Source organism: Microtus ochrogaster, chromosome 6 (genome assembly GCF_000317375.1).
Source record: "Microtus ochrogaster isolate Prairie Vole_2 chromosome 6, MicOch1.0, whole genome shotgun sequence".
Lineage (NCBI taxonomy): Eukaryota > Metazoa > Chordata > Mammalia > Rodentia > Cricetidae > Microtus > Microtus ochrogaster.
Window position 1 is genome coordinate 21663850 of NC_022013.1, and position 14771 is coordinate 21678620.

The 14771-nt window shown below is 48.3% G+C and overlaps 1 protein-coding gene across 8 annotated transcripts in view; it reads left to right on the forward strand.

Annotated features, from left to right (window-relative positions):
- The window catches only part of Eif2d (eukaryotic translation initiation factor 2D), a 39902-nt gene that overhangs the window by 5194 nt on the left and 19937 nt on the right, over window positions 1-14771 (forward strand). For 4 of the 8 annotated variants that reach the window (XM_026779602.1, XM_026779606.1, XM_026779601.1 and 1 more), the window contains exons 6-14: window positions 770-990; window positions 1624-1741; window positions 3475-3520; window positions 4114-4217; window positions 4338-4487; window positions 4801-4890; window positions 5862-5957; window positions 6701-6821; window positions 9679-9853. In XM_026779602.1, coding sequence (XP_026635403.1) covers window positions 770-990; window positions 1624-1741; window positions 3475-3520; window positions 4114-4217; window positions 4338-4487; window positions 4801-4890; window positions 5862-5957; window positions 6701-6821; window positions 9679-9853 — 1121 coding nt within the window. The other 4 variants (XM_026779604.1, XM_026779603.1, XM_005348319.3 and 1 more) reach the window with 4 other exon arrangements.

A 14771-nucleotide genomic window follows, 5' to 3' on the forward strand; every position in this document is an offset into this window, starting at 1 on the left:
CTGGCTAGTCTGACTTATTGTGGTGATGGACATATAGTACTGGCTAGTCTGACTTTGTCCATCATGTGCATTTTAGACACCAGCTGGTCCTGAGACAGTGCTTCTGATTCCAGATCAGCTGTCTGACAGTGGGTGATAACTAACTTTATGCCACTTGAGTATCCCGTTTCAGCTCCTTCACATGGACACACTCTCTAGCTGGACCACCCATCCTAGCCCCACCTGCCTGTGCCTGGTCTGGTTAACGTCACTTTCCCCAAGCAGGAAACCGTGCTTTTCTCAAAAGCCGCAGAACTAGGTTTTCTATGGGGAATGTGCTAGGGGTAGGGAAGCTTGAGATGGGGTCTCGCAGTGTAGTTCAGGCTGACCTAGAACTTGGGATGCCCTGGTCTGAGCTTCCTGAGTGCTAGGATTGTAGGCATATGCCGCTAAGGCTGGTTCTGTAGCCAAGTGTCATGACCTATTGGTATAGACTCATTCTTTGGATTTTCTTTTATCTTTTGTGCTTTTCCTTTGGTCTCTGCCTCGGGCTGTCTGTTAATAATATAAGCAATCATTTCCTTGAGATAAGTAGGGAATGAGTATCAGTCCCCATTTTACAGATGACAAAGCTGAGGCACTGGACTTTTCTGGAATGAGTGTGCATCACTAAGATGTCCCGGCTACCCCTGCCTACAGGCTCTACTGGCTTTGAACGCCTGACTGGCTCCCCTGACCAGGGTGAGTATCGTGGCTACTGCTTGGTGTTTCTGACATCAGATTTTTCCAGGAAATCTGGAGACAAGTCCACTCCACCTGCCATTGCCCCATTGGCAGTGAATCCCACAGATAGCAGTGAAGAGAAAGTGGGCCTTGATCTGCAAGGAAACCTGAGCAGCCTGACCCTGGAGGGAGAGGAGGAGACCAGGAAACTTCATCACTCAGAAGCCTCTGAAGACAACAGCTCTGGGGCCCTGAGCCAGAATTCCTCGGATGGCAAGCCCCTTCAAGGTGTGAAAGCCCATACCTGTCCTTCAGATTAGAGTGCACTGGTGCCCTGGAGAGGAGCACAGAACCCTTACTTGGGGTCTTGTAATAGTTCTGTATTCCTTCTTCCATAAACCATGCCCCTGGGTGCCTGTCTGTCTGTCACATAGTTTCCGGCTATGAACACCTAGGGCTTCTGGTTCTGACTTCTCTGGTTCTTGACTTGGTGGCTCTGTGGGTTTGGTTCTTCCTGTGGGGATAACCCTTACAGTATCAGTGCTCAAGAGTTTGTAAGGAGCCAGTGAGGTGGCTCAACAGGCAACAGGGGGCCAGTGAGCTGGCTCTGCAGGAGACCAAGCACTTACTGTGCGAACCTGGTCACCTGAGTTCAATCCCTGGAACAACCCATGGTCAAAGAATTGACTCGTGAAACCTATCCTCAGATTCCACACTTGCTGTAGTGAGTACGCGTGCGCGCACACACACACGCACACATGTGCGCACACACATCCACTTTTTAAAAAGTCTGCAGCCTGGGAGCGTTGGTGCCTAGGAATGGACTCCACCTGAGGCAGGTGATGAGGGTGGGATGGAGGGTTTGCAGCGCCCAGGCAAGGGGCTCGCCTCAGGGAGGGTGTGGTTTTCTTTTCCTTGCAGAGCAAATGGATGAGCTGTTACAGCAGTGCTTCCTGCATGCCTTGAAGAGTCGAGTCAAAAAAGCTGACCTCCCTTTGCTCACCAGCACGCTCCTGGGCAGTCACATGTTCTCCTGCTGGTACAGAAGGCGCTGCTATGGGTGGGGGCTGCAGACAAGGCCTCGCTGTTCTTGTCGGTAAAGCCACACAGGGGTGGGGCTGCTTGAGTGACATGCTGTGCGAAGGGCCGAGCAGAAAGTTGTCTGGAAGGTAAATTAGGTTCTTGGCTTCAAAACCTTCAGTTTTATCCAGGGAAAGAATAGTAAGGTTAAAGTTAAAAGTCCCAGCATTCTTTGACTGCTATTTCTGCCAAGGTGTTTCTGGGCCGTCTCTCATGAGTCAGGTACCGTGGCATACACAGCAAGGGTCCCTGAGCAGCCTTTGTCAAGAAGTTTTCTGTACTGTTCCACCCTTCCCGCTTAGGAAAAGTTGTGCCTGGAAGAGAACAGGGATGAAGCCCCTTTGAGAATGTAGCCTCTGGGAAAGGGAGTATTGACTTTGAAGCCCGAGCCCTCAAGGTTCAGTTGCCACTTCCTTAGCATATTTAACCAAAGCAAATTGCAGGCAGTCACAGGGTTCTTCTGAGCCCTAATTTCTGAGACTTCTAGGATTACTGTAGAGGTGCGAAGCCTGGCATATAGCAGACACCTGTTAATACTGTGAGAGCAGGGTCTTTTCTGCAGCCCCCATAACCTGCTACTATGCCTCACACCTGTAATTCCAACCCTTAAGAGGCTGAGGTAAGAGGATAGCCGTGAATCCAAGGCTAGCATAGGCTGTGGAGTGAGTTCCAGACCAGCCTGGGTTACAGTGAGACTCTGCGGGGTTGGGGCGGGGGGGGGGGGTGAGACAGAAAAGAACAAACCCATCCCTATACACATATGCACACACACAGCCTGCTCTGTCTCTCAGTGGGTGGTGTGTTTTTCCTGAGACTCTTGCTCTGTTTTGAAAGTAGTAATTAATCCAATCTCTTCTGTCTACACATGGCCTTAAGGCACCAGGGCAGCTGTGGCAGTGGGATCCTTGGTAATTTGTCTTGCCCATGCTGAGTTGCAGGTGACTGGGAAACTGTCCCAGGATTTTTTCTTGGGCAGGCATTAGATTGGAGTGGGCTCTAGGACAGTACCCTTGAGAGTCACCCTGCTATTGAACGCCGGTTTCAAGAGAGGATGTAAGTTCCTGAGGAGAGGGAGGAGTCACGGTTTCCATTAGGAACCTCTATTCCCCCCTACCTGAAGCTGCACAGGCATCATCAGACTGTAAAGAGCCAGATAGTAAGTCATTTAGGTTTTCCGGGTCATGTGGTCTCTGTTCAGATCCACGGCCATTGTGCGCTAATGTTACCAAAGACAACAGATAGTGCTGGGTGTAGCTGGCTTAGGCTCCAGAGTGCAGTTTGCTGAGCTCCGCTATGGACCTGGCTTCCTCGGTGTGAGCTTGCTGCTGAGGCCATAGGAGACTCTCTGGTTTGAGAGAACTCTAAAGCTGTGTCTGATTACAATAGTCACTAATCACACATGGCCCATTAAGTTTAACTTAAAGTTTAAAATTCAGGTCCCCATCTCCCAGTCTCTGGATGACTAGTGGTTGCCGTGTTAGACTCCACAGACAGACATCCCATCACCACAGAAGTACTATTGGGTAGTCCTGACTTGGAGTAGGCTATACTCCATGTCTGTCTCTGATACCACAACTGGGCAGAGAACTCCAGAATGGTAGCCTCTCTTTAACAGCTGAGGAAAAGGTCACTTGTGTCAGGCAGGTACCAAAGTTTACTGTTTGGTTTAACTTGCCTTTTTTTCTGTCCTAGCCCTGAAGGACAGCAATTGGATATAAAGAAGTCAAGCTATAAAAAGGTAAGGTACCTTCCTTGCATGTCTGTACAGTCATGAAGGAATACATGTGAGAGAAGATGGATATGGGAAGCCCTGCAGACAGTGCTCAGTCTAGAACTCAGAGGGAGTAATGAGCCTGTCCTTGGGCCAAGGCACCAGCTCCTCTCTCCCCTTTGGCCTTTTCTATCTGATTAGAGTCTAACAGACTTCACCAGTTTGTTTAGCAGATTCTTTTTTAAAATTTTATTTTTAATTACGTGTGTGTGTGTGTGTGTGTGTGTGTGTGTGCGCGCGCTGGTGCCAGAGGAGGCCAGATGCCCCTGGGGCTGGAGTTACATGCAGTTGTGAGCCACTGAACGTGGGTACTGGGAATCATACTTGGGCCCTATGCAAGAGCAGTATGAGCTCTTAAACACTGAGCTGTCTCTCCAGACCCTAGTGTGAGCTCTTGACTGCTGAGCCATCTCTCTAGCCCTCTAGTAGCTTCTTGCTCCCCAACTTGTAGGAGTGTGTGTGGTCTTTAAAACTGGGCCCGGTGTTCCAGGTCCTCCCTCGCACCAGGCCCGGGTGTTCCATGTGTGGAGTCAGTGAAGTCCCTGTACTTCTCTCCCCAGCTCTCTAAGTTCCTGCAGCACATGCAGCAGGAGCAGATTGTCCAGGTCAAGGAGCTGAGCAAAGGGGTGGAGAGCATTGTGACTGTGGACTGGAGGCACCCGAGGTAGGTGCGGGGCCTGTCACTGTGTGCAGCTCCGTTGGTCTGGGGACATTGGACCACAGATTGGGGGCTGCCAAGGCACTGGTATAACATGGCTTTTTCTTTTCTTCTGCTGGGTTTTAGGATCACATCTTTTGTCATCCCCGAGCCTTCCCTGACTTCCCAGACTGTCCAGGAGGGTAGCAGGGAACAGCCCTATCACCCTCCAGATATAAAATCCCTCTACTGTGTCCCAGCCAGCATGACCCAGCTCTTCCAGGAGTCTGGCCACAAGTGAGTTTTGGAGAGCAGCCCTTTTCTGCCTACGTGGTGTCTGCCTGCACTTTCCTCTCATCCTGAGCAGTGTTTTCCTGTGACTGGCAAACCTACCCTGCCTGTCTTCCTTCTTCTAACGCAGTGTCACACCTTTGGGTTAGGAAAGTGAGAGAGTAGCCTCTTTATCTGCAGGTGCACATCATGCAGCCCCCCTTGCTCCCTCAGGAAAAGAGGAGAAAGGCAAGAGCCGAGGAAAGAGCCTTGTTTGAATGTTTGCAGGTGGACCCCAGATACAGCGTGGACTGAACTCTGGTTGCTTCTCTTCTCCTAGGAAGGGGAGCACCCTTGAGGGCAGTGAGGTCCGAAGGATCATCGTTGACTATGCCAAGAGGAACAACCTGGTGGATGCAGACAACAAAAAGTAAGTGGGCACCAAGAATGGAGTCTGTCTTGTCAGGTCTTTCTTCCAGCAGACAGACAGGAAACGGACTGGCAGGTCCACCCTCAGGACCCACATGGTCAAGAACCAACTCCTGCAAACTGTTTCAAATGCATGCTTAGCACTGTGCACTTGCAGACACACAGGTAAATGAATGTAGTAACTTTAAAAGCAAAGGACGGGAAGGATTCTGGAATGGAGAATAGACGATCACAGCAGTTTGGGAATAGGCAAGCCCAGTGTTTGCAGACCATGGGCTGTGGACAGGCTGTCGCCTAGGAGCTCAGGTCGATACATGCTCTCCGCGTTGACCACTAGCTGAGTACACGCATCCCACACATGTGCGCACTGATGAAAACTGGAACCTTGAAACAATATTTAATCAGTCATTGTACCCTTTGGTGTGATCTTTGGCATGCTAACAGAAGAGTTGCCCTAATGTCATCCTTTCCAGACATCCTCAGGATTAGAGAGAGAGACCCACACACTGTCTAGTGCCCACTTTTAAACAGGTTTTGTTATTTATTTTAAATTACTATCTGTGGTGTTGGGAACAGAACCCAGGACTTGTGGAAAGCTAGCTGTGAGATCTACCAACACACTGCAACCCTAAGTTACCGCTTAACTGTGTGGGTCTCTGGGGTGTTATATAACAGCTTAGTCCGTGTACACACTGTGACGGTAGCGTTTAGCATTTACATCCTTCCTTCCTTGCTAACGTGCTGACAGAATTTAAGCCTTGAAAGATATAGTCACAGAGCAGAACTGAGCCTAGAATCCTGGTTGCTCCTTTCCACATTTCTTCCCCCATTTGCTTCTCCTCTTTGGTCTCCCAGTGACCTCTGGTCCCGCAGCTGAGTGATCCTGGGTGACATAGAGTATGCAGGTGATCGATGCTGTCACTTTGGAATGGTTAAGTCTTGCATTGCCTTAATTCCTCTTTATCCTCGTAGTCTGGTGAAATTGGATCCTATCCTCTGTGACTGCCTCTTAGAAAAGAATGAACAGCATGTGGTCATGAAGCTTCCGTGGGACTGTCTCCTGACCAGGTATCAGGGACTGGCAATCTCTCTTAACTTTCCTGCACCACCACCCTTACCTCACAAGCCTGAACACTGAGTCTGAGTCCTCAGAACCCAGGTGACACCAGGCACACCTCTGTGGTCCTCCTATGATGAGATGGAAACAGATACAAGAATCCCTGGAAGCTCGTGGGTCAGGTAACCTCATGTATGCAACTGTGAGAAAAAAAAAAGGACCGTGTCCCAAAGAGGGCGGAAGTTGAGGACTGCCTCGTGAGATTGTTCTTTGACCTCCACACAATCACCATGCCATCCGGGTGCCTGCACTCATCTCTTCACACGAACACACATAAACATATACATGTAGTCACTTCCTACACACAAAAGACCAAGTCAGTGCATTGCTGGAACACGAGAGAAATGTGAACACTTGGAGGCAGGAAGCTGGAAAGTTGTGTTTTGAGACATGTAGTAACATTCACAAAGCAGACAGCAGATTCCCAGGAGGCCAAGCAAGTGGAGAATTTCCAGGCACTTGGGTCACCATTGTTCGCTTCCCTGAATCAGAGGATGTCAACCTTGGCAACTTTGGGGAGCTTTGAGACACTGAGTTCATTGGTCTGTGGTTCCACCCCCCATGTGACGTCAATGCTTCTAACCTGCAGCTAGACTGCAAATAAGTGTGCCTGAGAAACTTGCACTCAGTGCTTATGGTAGCAGAGATGCCGGCTGCTGCCTTGATCTATTTATAACTGGAACTGTCGTTTTAGGTGTTTCCAAACTATGCAGCCTGCCTACCAAGTGACGTTTCCTGGACAGGAACCCATTCTGAAGAAAGGGAAACTCTGTCCGATTGACATCACCCTTGCACAGAAGTCTTATAATAAAAAGGTAATTTAAAAATTATGGAACGAGCCGGGCGGTGGTGGCACATGCCTTTAATCCCAGCACTTGGGAGGCAGAGGCAGGCGGATCTCTTGAGTTCGAGACCAGCCTGGTCTATAAGAGCTAGTTCCAGGACAGGCTCAAAAAAACCACAGAGAAACCCTGTCTCGAAAAACAACAAAAAAAAAAAAATTATGGAACGGTGGCTGTGACTCAGTGGCAGAGCATTTTCTTCACCTATGCTAAGGCCCTGGGTTCCCTCCCCACCACCACCCAAAGGAGACCAGAGGAGAGTGGTGGCTTAGTTTCCCTGCTAAGTTCTAGTTTCCTGATACTATTGGAGGCTTTCGGATTGGATGGCCCATGCTGTGTGCCTGCGCTGGCCCTGGGTGAGGGGTATCATTAAACACTACCCTCTGCCCTCTGGGATTTTGTACTAAGAAACTTGCTAGAACCTGTTTCAAAAGTGAACAATATTTTAGTTTGAGTTTTTCCTTGGCACTACTTTATAGGCCTTTGTCTCTTACACAGTCTACCTCTTGGACCTTGTTCAATTAAAATAACTTGTAAAAATTTGCTGAAGAAACTGTTTAGCTTGGTGAAGTTGTAGGGAACAAATTATAACTGCTTTCAAAATGTGTAGAATGCTGTCCTCTGCAAAAGGAGTGTCCTTGTTCCAGTTAGAAACCCTGAGAACACAGGCTTGGGCTCAACACAGAACTATCAGAGTATGTGGTTTTGGTTCAGGACCCAGGCTTTGGAATTCCTTCTCTTGACCTTGAGCACCTGCTGCCTCAGTTTCCTTCTGTGAGAATGGAGGTAGTACCTGCCCTGTACTTCAGTGACCAAATTGGGGCTGTGCGTAGGCTAAGCACTTAGCAGGAAGCAATCCCTAAGTGAAAACCAGTCATGGTAACTTGAATTAGCAGCGATTACATGCCTGACAGTATACCAAACACTTTGTGTATATGAAGCATGAATCTTTTATTAATAATCGACTATCCAGAGATGAAGCTAGTGTTACATGAATTGATGAGTTGGTTTTTTTTTTTTTTTTTCTGGAAGTCTGCAAGCAAAGATTTTTGTGATCACCTGTGGGGAGATAGAGTCAGAGTCTCAGGGAGGAAGCTGGCTTTCTAATGCGACCTCTAAAGCCTCACTGAGTCTAAGCCTGTGTCTGCAGTCCTTGCAAGGACAAGGCGGTTTTAAAGACGTTATGGAGAGCAGCCCCGCTGGCCACGTGACGGTTATCCTTTGTCATCTCTAGTCGTGAACTGGAGAAGCTGTTGGAGAGCCACAGGAGGACTTTAATTTCACATGTTTATTTTGTGTGTTGTGAGTGTTTGCTGCATGCATGTCTGTACCACTGGTGGCCTGGTGCCTGTGGAGGCCAGAAGAGGGCGCCAGATCCCTTAAGACCCAGGTTACAGACACTTGGGAGCTGTGGAGGCCAGAAGAGGGCATCAGATCCCCTAAGACCCGAGTTACAGACAGTTGGGAGCTGCCATGTAGGTGCTGGGAACTGAACCTGAGTCCTCTGGAAGAACAGTCAATGTTCTTAACCCTGAGCTATCTCTCGAGCCCTGGATTGTAGTATTTATAATTTTTAAAAAGGATTTATTTATTTCTATTTTGTGTGTATGGGTTTTCCATCTGCTTGTATGTCTGAATACCACTTGTATGCAGTTCTCATAGAAGCCAGAAGAGGCCTTTAGATTCCCTAGGGAATTGGAGTTAGAGGGTTATGAGCTGCCCTGTGGGTATAGGGATTGAATTTGAAGAGCAACAAGTGCTGTTAATCACTGAGCCATCTCTCTAGCCCTGAAAGTGATTAAAAAAAACAAAAACAAAAAAACAAACTTGGCTTTTTGTTCTGAAGTTACATTCTTCCCATGTGTTGCTCTCATGGAAAAGCGCCATGTGTTTGACTGGCTGTGTGGTTTTAAGAAACTGCTGTCAGGTACAAAATATTTTATTATCAACAACAACATCATCATTCGGGTCGGGGAGGGGAGCATGCATGCAGCAGCGCATGTATGGAGGCCAGAGGTCAGCTTTGTGGCATTGGCTCTCTCCTAGGTTTTGTGGGCCCCAGGTACTGAACTGAGGCTGTCGGGCCTGTGTAGCAATCACCTTTACCCCCTGGACCATCTCACCAGCTGCTTCTGCTCTTATGTTTGGAGCAGCCCTTACCTTGCACACCTCTAGTCCCAGCATTCAGGAAACAGAGGCAGGTGGATCTCTGTGTCAATGAGAGACACAGTTGAGACCCTGTCTTAAAAAAAGAAAAAGAAAACATAGTCCCTAACCTTTGGAGATATATACTGCTATATTTATATATGAAACGATCTGAAGAGTAGGAGGATTTGCTCTAGAGTGGTCTTAGGAGCCATAACCCCAGACAGCCTGTGAGTTGACAGCTGTTGAAACTGGTAAAGGAAACGTAGGATTCCATCACACTCTTGTGCTTTTTGGTATTTTGTTTTGAGCCTGGGCCTCATTGTGTAGCCTTAGCTGACCTAGAATTTGCTGGATGTAGACTAGGCTGGCCTCAAACTCTAACTCTCAGAGATTCATCTGCTTCTGCCTCCTGAGTGCTGGGATTAAAGGTGTGTATCACCATGCTTAGCACCCTACTATTGTACTTTTATTTATGGTTTAAATTCTCCATAGTTAAAGAACCCTTAAATTGTATGTTATAGGTAGGACAGAGTATCTGTTAACACATATATTGGATGGGATGGACAGGAAGGTACCAGGGTTACAGGGCTAGAGAGCCATCACAGAACAAGGTTGCGTGTGGAAAGGCCCTTTAGAGGAGAGAGCATACCGAGAACACCCACCATCAGCTTTCTGTCCCAAGGTGACTGTGGTCCGTAACTTGGAGACCTACGGCCTCGATCCATGTTCAGTGGCTGCCATTCTCCAGCAGCGATGCCAGGCCAGCACCATCGTCTCTCCTGCCCCTGGGGCCAAAGACAGTCTACAGGTGCAGATTCAGGGAAACCAGATCCACCACCTCGGCCAGCTATTGCTTGGTGAGTATCCCTTCTGAAAAGACACTCTGCCGCTGACTGCTGGAGTCTAGTCATCCTACCTGTGTCCACAGTGTTCTCAGTGGTGCAGAAGGAGACATTCCAGAGAAACTACTTCAGTGAAGTGTGAACTCTTCCATTGGCTAGACAGTCTGTTGAGATGTTAGGTAGTATATCCAGAGCCCCGCCCCTGTCAGTCATGTGACCAAGACAGGGACCAACCAGAATGCCAGCCATACTCTGCTGAGTCATTGCTAAGGTGTTCTCTTTAGCTGGATTATGCGCCTCTTCAACTGACTATTTTCTCTCTCGTTTTAATGTAAAAGAATTGTATGTGCACGGGTGTTTTGCCTGCATGTATGGGCATTACACAGTGTGTGCCTGTGCCCTCAGAAGGGGGCAGCAGCTCCTCTGAAATGAGCTGTAGATGAGAACTGCAGTTGTGAGCGGTCGTGTGGATTCAGGAAACTGAAAACCGGCTCCTGGAAGAGCAGCAAATGCTCTAAGTGCCGAGCCATCCCTCCAGCCCCTTGATTTACCACATTTTCAGCTCACAGTGGGTGTATAAGGGAACACAAACCCGTGGAGGAGCAACAGTGTGTATTCCCATGTACGCACACACATGGATATAGCAGCGAGCAGGCGATGCAGCCAGAGTTTGAACCAGACGTTTGTCCTTAGAATCACCGCTCTCCCCAGGGGACACATGCTTAGCTTTCCTCCTGACTTCCCTTTCTAGAAATCATGCGGCATGTCAGGCCCTCCTTGGTTATAACTGCTGCAGGACTGGTGCCTGGTTGCAGACGAGGAAACCGAGGTCCAGAGAGACTCAGTACCTGACTCAGAGTGCTGTAGCTGGGCCCTGAAGCGTTTTATGTTTAGAGCCAGAGAGAATACTTTTGATTTTCTTTGGGTCTCTAACCTCTGCTTTGTCCTTCATTTAAGCCCTCCTCACATTCTGCCAGGCTGACCTTTCTAAACTAAATACAAGCTCATTACTCCCCATAGAAGGCCTTTTGTCTTATCCATGCCTTCAGGAATAAGCTACTGAGTTTGAGAAATAAGCCCTTCCCAGCCTGCCCTGTTTTTCCTGCAGCCTCCTTCCCACTCCCCCACCCCACCACACCCCACATTCTAATTCCTTCCCAGCTAGTTTCCTGCCGGTCCCACATCTACCTGCTTGTGCCTGGCTGTCCCCTTGTCTTGTGTGACCTCGCATACCCCTGGTCTGTCTGTCCTCACAGGTCCACTGGCACAGCTCAGGGGTAATACCCATTTCCCTGTGAACATGGTAAAAATTATTAGCATTAGCGCTTCTCAACTGTGTTGATGTTTCTGGTTAGTATCTGGAGCTTGGCTAATTTTTTTTTTTTTTGTATTGTCTGAACCCTTTGCAAAATAGAACTTGAGACAGACCTTGCCTTTCCCATGCCTGTCTCATACTCAAGAGACTGACACATAGCACATGCTCAGTAAGTATAGTTATGGCATGGCCTGTGACAGTCCACAGCAATTACCTTCCACAATTGAGCTCCTTATGCTGAGAGGCTAAGGGAACACACACCTTCTCTCTTAGAGTACCAAGATCAGCAGCTCTCACAGTGGGTGGCGGCCACTTGGAGGAACACAGCCCTTTCACAGGGTCATCAAGACCATGGGAAAGCACAGATTTACATTACGACTTATAACAGCAGCAAAGTTAGTAATGAAGTAGCAATGAAAATAATTTTATGGTTGGAGGTCACCACAACATGAAAAACTGTATTCTTTTGTTTTATTTTGTTTTTTTAAGACAAGGTTTCTCTGTGTAGCCCTGGCTGTCCTGGAATTTGCTCTGTAGACTAGGCTGGCCTAGAACTCAAGAGATCTGCTTGCCTCTGCCCCCTCCATGCGTGGGTTAAAGGTGTACATTACCACCACCTGGCATTAGGAAGATTGAGAACCACTGGTCTAGATGGTAACTAGCAGGGTGTAAATGACCAAAATACACCCTCCAACTACTGTGTGCAGTAAATGGCCCATCCCAGGTGTCACCAGACACTGGTGAACTTGATTAGGATGTAGAGGCAGGTCATATGCTGGGAATTATTGTAACAGATCCTTGATAGCAGGGATGAGCACACTGGGATTTAGTGGACAGGGAGGGGCAGGAGGTTACAGGGCCCAAGGGATGTGGAAAACAGGGAGGGGCAGTAGGGACTTGGGACCAGGCTTGGCTGAAGATTTTCTTTTTGGATTGTAGAAGAGTATCGGCTCCCTGGAAAATACATCCAAGGCCTAGAAAAGGCCCCCAAACCTGGCAAGAAGTGACAGAATCATTTTATGCAGTGGATCCCATGGGAACCCAGGTTCTGAGCTGGTAATTGATATGAGCATTTTTAACTTTTGCAAATAAAAACTGTAATTCTTTACTGAGAGCTTTTATTCTAATCTAAATCTGAATGCCCTATCCTTCCTTCACTTAGTGAAAATGTCCATGTGGTTTCTGTGATTTAGCTCATACCCTGTGTAAGAGGCAGGGCAGCCTGTCGAAGGGCAACAGGCAGAGCCTTACTGTTCTAAAGCCCCTCTACCAGATAGACCCCAACTTCCTATTAGTGCCTCTGGGACCTAGTTAACCTCCTAGGCCTGCTAGTCCCTTCATGTCTCTGTAGGGTTTGTCCCTAGACAATAGTCTGGCTCTTCTCTGCCCTCAGTCACAGCAACAAAAAGAAGTAACTCGCAGTAGCAGCAGCATTGAGGTGAACAGGAAGAACAGTGAACACAGAACACGGGTTTCTATGAGACCATGCTCTTCTCCAGCTGGATACAGCTGCTCCCACTAATGGCGAAGTTTGTGATGTAACTCCAGGATGGTGCTTTGTTGTAGTGATGTCTTCTGAAGCTTGGCTTCACGGAAGGGCTCTTCAGTCGGTCTTCAGAGGACTCAGAAAGAGTAGCCACTGGGTGCCAGGAATGGTTACACCATCACTCTTGTTCACCTTGGTTTGCGCAGGTTATTTCTGTATCTAGGGACGAGCTGTGCACTTGTAAACTCCTTAAGACTTCTTGGATTGTACCATTAAGAAAGAATTATTATTTTTTTCTTTCTCATCCTTTTAAAAACTGAGATAAAAGAGGCTTGTTCACCTACTGTTCACCAAATCACCCATTTTAGACCCGGAAAGAAAGGGATGGGTGTAAAACTGTGTGTGACAGCTCCCACCTCTTGCTGTGAGACACTAATCCTCTCTCTACCAGCATCCCCATAGGGAACCCAGAAGTGCCTTCTAGAAGCCAGCTCTAGCAGGATCCTATTACAACAGGGTGTCTGCTCCCGAGGAGTGGCGCCCCTTGCGTGCACACGGATAGCATGCAGCACTGTGCTGCATTCTCAAGGGCTTCGTCTCCTGGAAGGTAGTGCTGTAGAAACTGACGACCTCCCTGCTGAAGGCACAAAGCCTGTAAGGGGACCGGCACTTCACTGGGGTTCAGCAGCACTCTGCTGTGGCGGTGTGCTGTCTGGGCCTGTGCTGGGCTGTTTTCTCCAGGAGTAGTGACACATTTGCACTGAATCACCTTCCTCTCTCTCCTGTGGTTGTCATGGAGATGTGGGACAGGGTGGAGCACAGTCAGACCATGGAATGGATTCTCTCTGTGTGCTAAGCCAAATAATGTATATCAAGGTCAGACTTCGAGTTTTGAACTTATGAATGCCAAACTACAGGGAAATGGGTCCAGTGAGAAGCAGAAACCACTCCATTCCCATGCCCCTTGTGGTGCGTGGACAGATGGTACAGGTTTACTCGCGACTGGCTGAGTTTTCTGTTGGGGTACACTTAATGTCCCATCCTTTCCTTCCTCTCACCCCTCATATCTCCCCTCCCTCCCTCGAATGCATGGCCTCTTTTTCTTTGTGTGTGTCCTGTGTCTGTGTGTGTGTGCGTGCACACATAATATAAATATGATAACATAACAAATATAGAAACTCAACCTTTTCCACTTGTTTAGTGTTACTTGAATGTATGATTTTAGAGTTGACCCCCCCCCCCCAGGTATTGCGTAGTCAATTACGGGGCTCAGCTCTGGGGAAGCCTCTTTCTCCCACTCTGAGCATTCCTTAGTTGATACAGTTCTTTGTCTAGCAGCGGGGCCCCACGAGACCCCCCCCCCCCTTTCCTGTTAGCATGGTGACTGGTGTTGTCCTTGTTCAGGTCTTGTTTAGGCTGCTGCGCTGTCGAGGTACCAGAGCCTCTGTCACTTCCGGGAGACACAACCTCACAGCAGATTTCCTGGCCCTCTGGCTCTTAGGATAGTCTACCTCTCTTTGTAACATTTCCTGGGCTTTTTTTGTTTCTTGATTTTTGTTTTTTGAGACAAGGTCTCACTATGTAGCCCTTGTTGGCCTGGAACTTGCTTTGTAGACCAGGGTGGCTTTGAACTCACAGAGATCCACCTGCTCTGCCTCCTGAGTGCTGGCATTAAAGGGATGTGCCACCACGCTGGGCTAGGAGCAAGAGTTTTGTAGGCTTAGCAATTGGTGATGCGTGTCCCATGATCAGCTGTTCTCTGCATTTTGATCTGTAGAGATCTCTGTTACAAAGAGGTATCTCTTTGAGGATGTGTGAGAACCACACTTACCTGTGGGTATAAGGATAAGTATTTAAAATGCTGTTGGGAATTCTGTTGGTTTAGTAAAGTAGTAATAGGAGGTTCTCCTTTAAGATCCCTGACCTCACTAGCCTGGGGGAGTTGGCCAGATTTTTCAGCACCAGACATGATTTTCCTCTTGTTGAGTGGGCATAAGGTCAGAATAAATAGTCGGTCACCACCAAGACAAAGTGCCACTGTTGTACCTTAGGGAAGTTTGCTGTGCTGGTTGTGGTGGTTCACGGGTGTCACCCTGGGTAGGACTGTCGGTTGCCCCCCTCCCTTCGAAGCA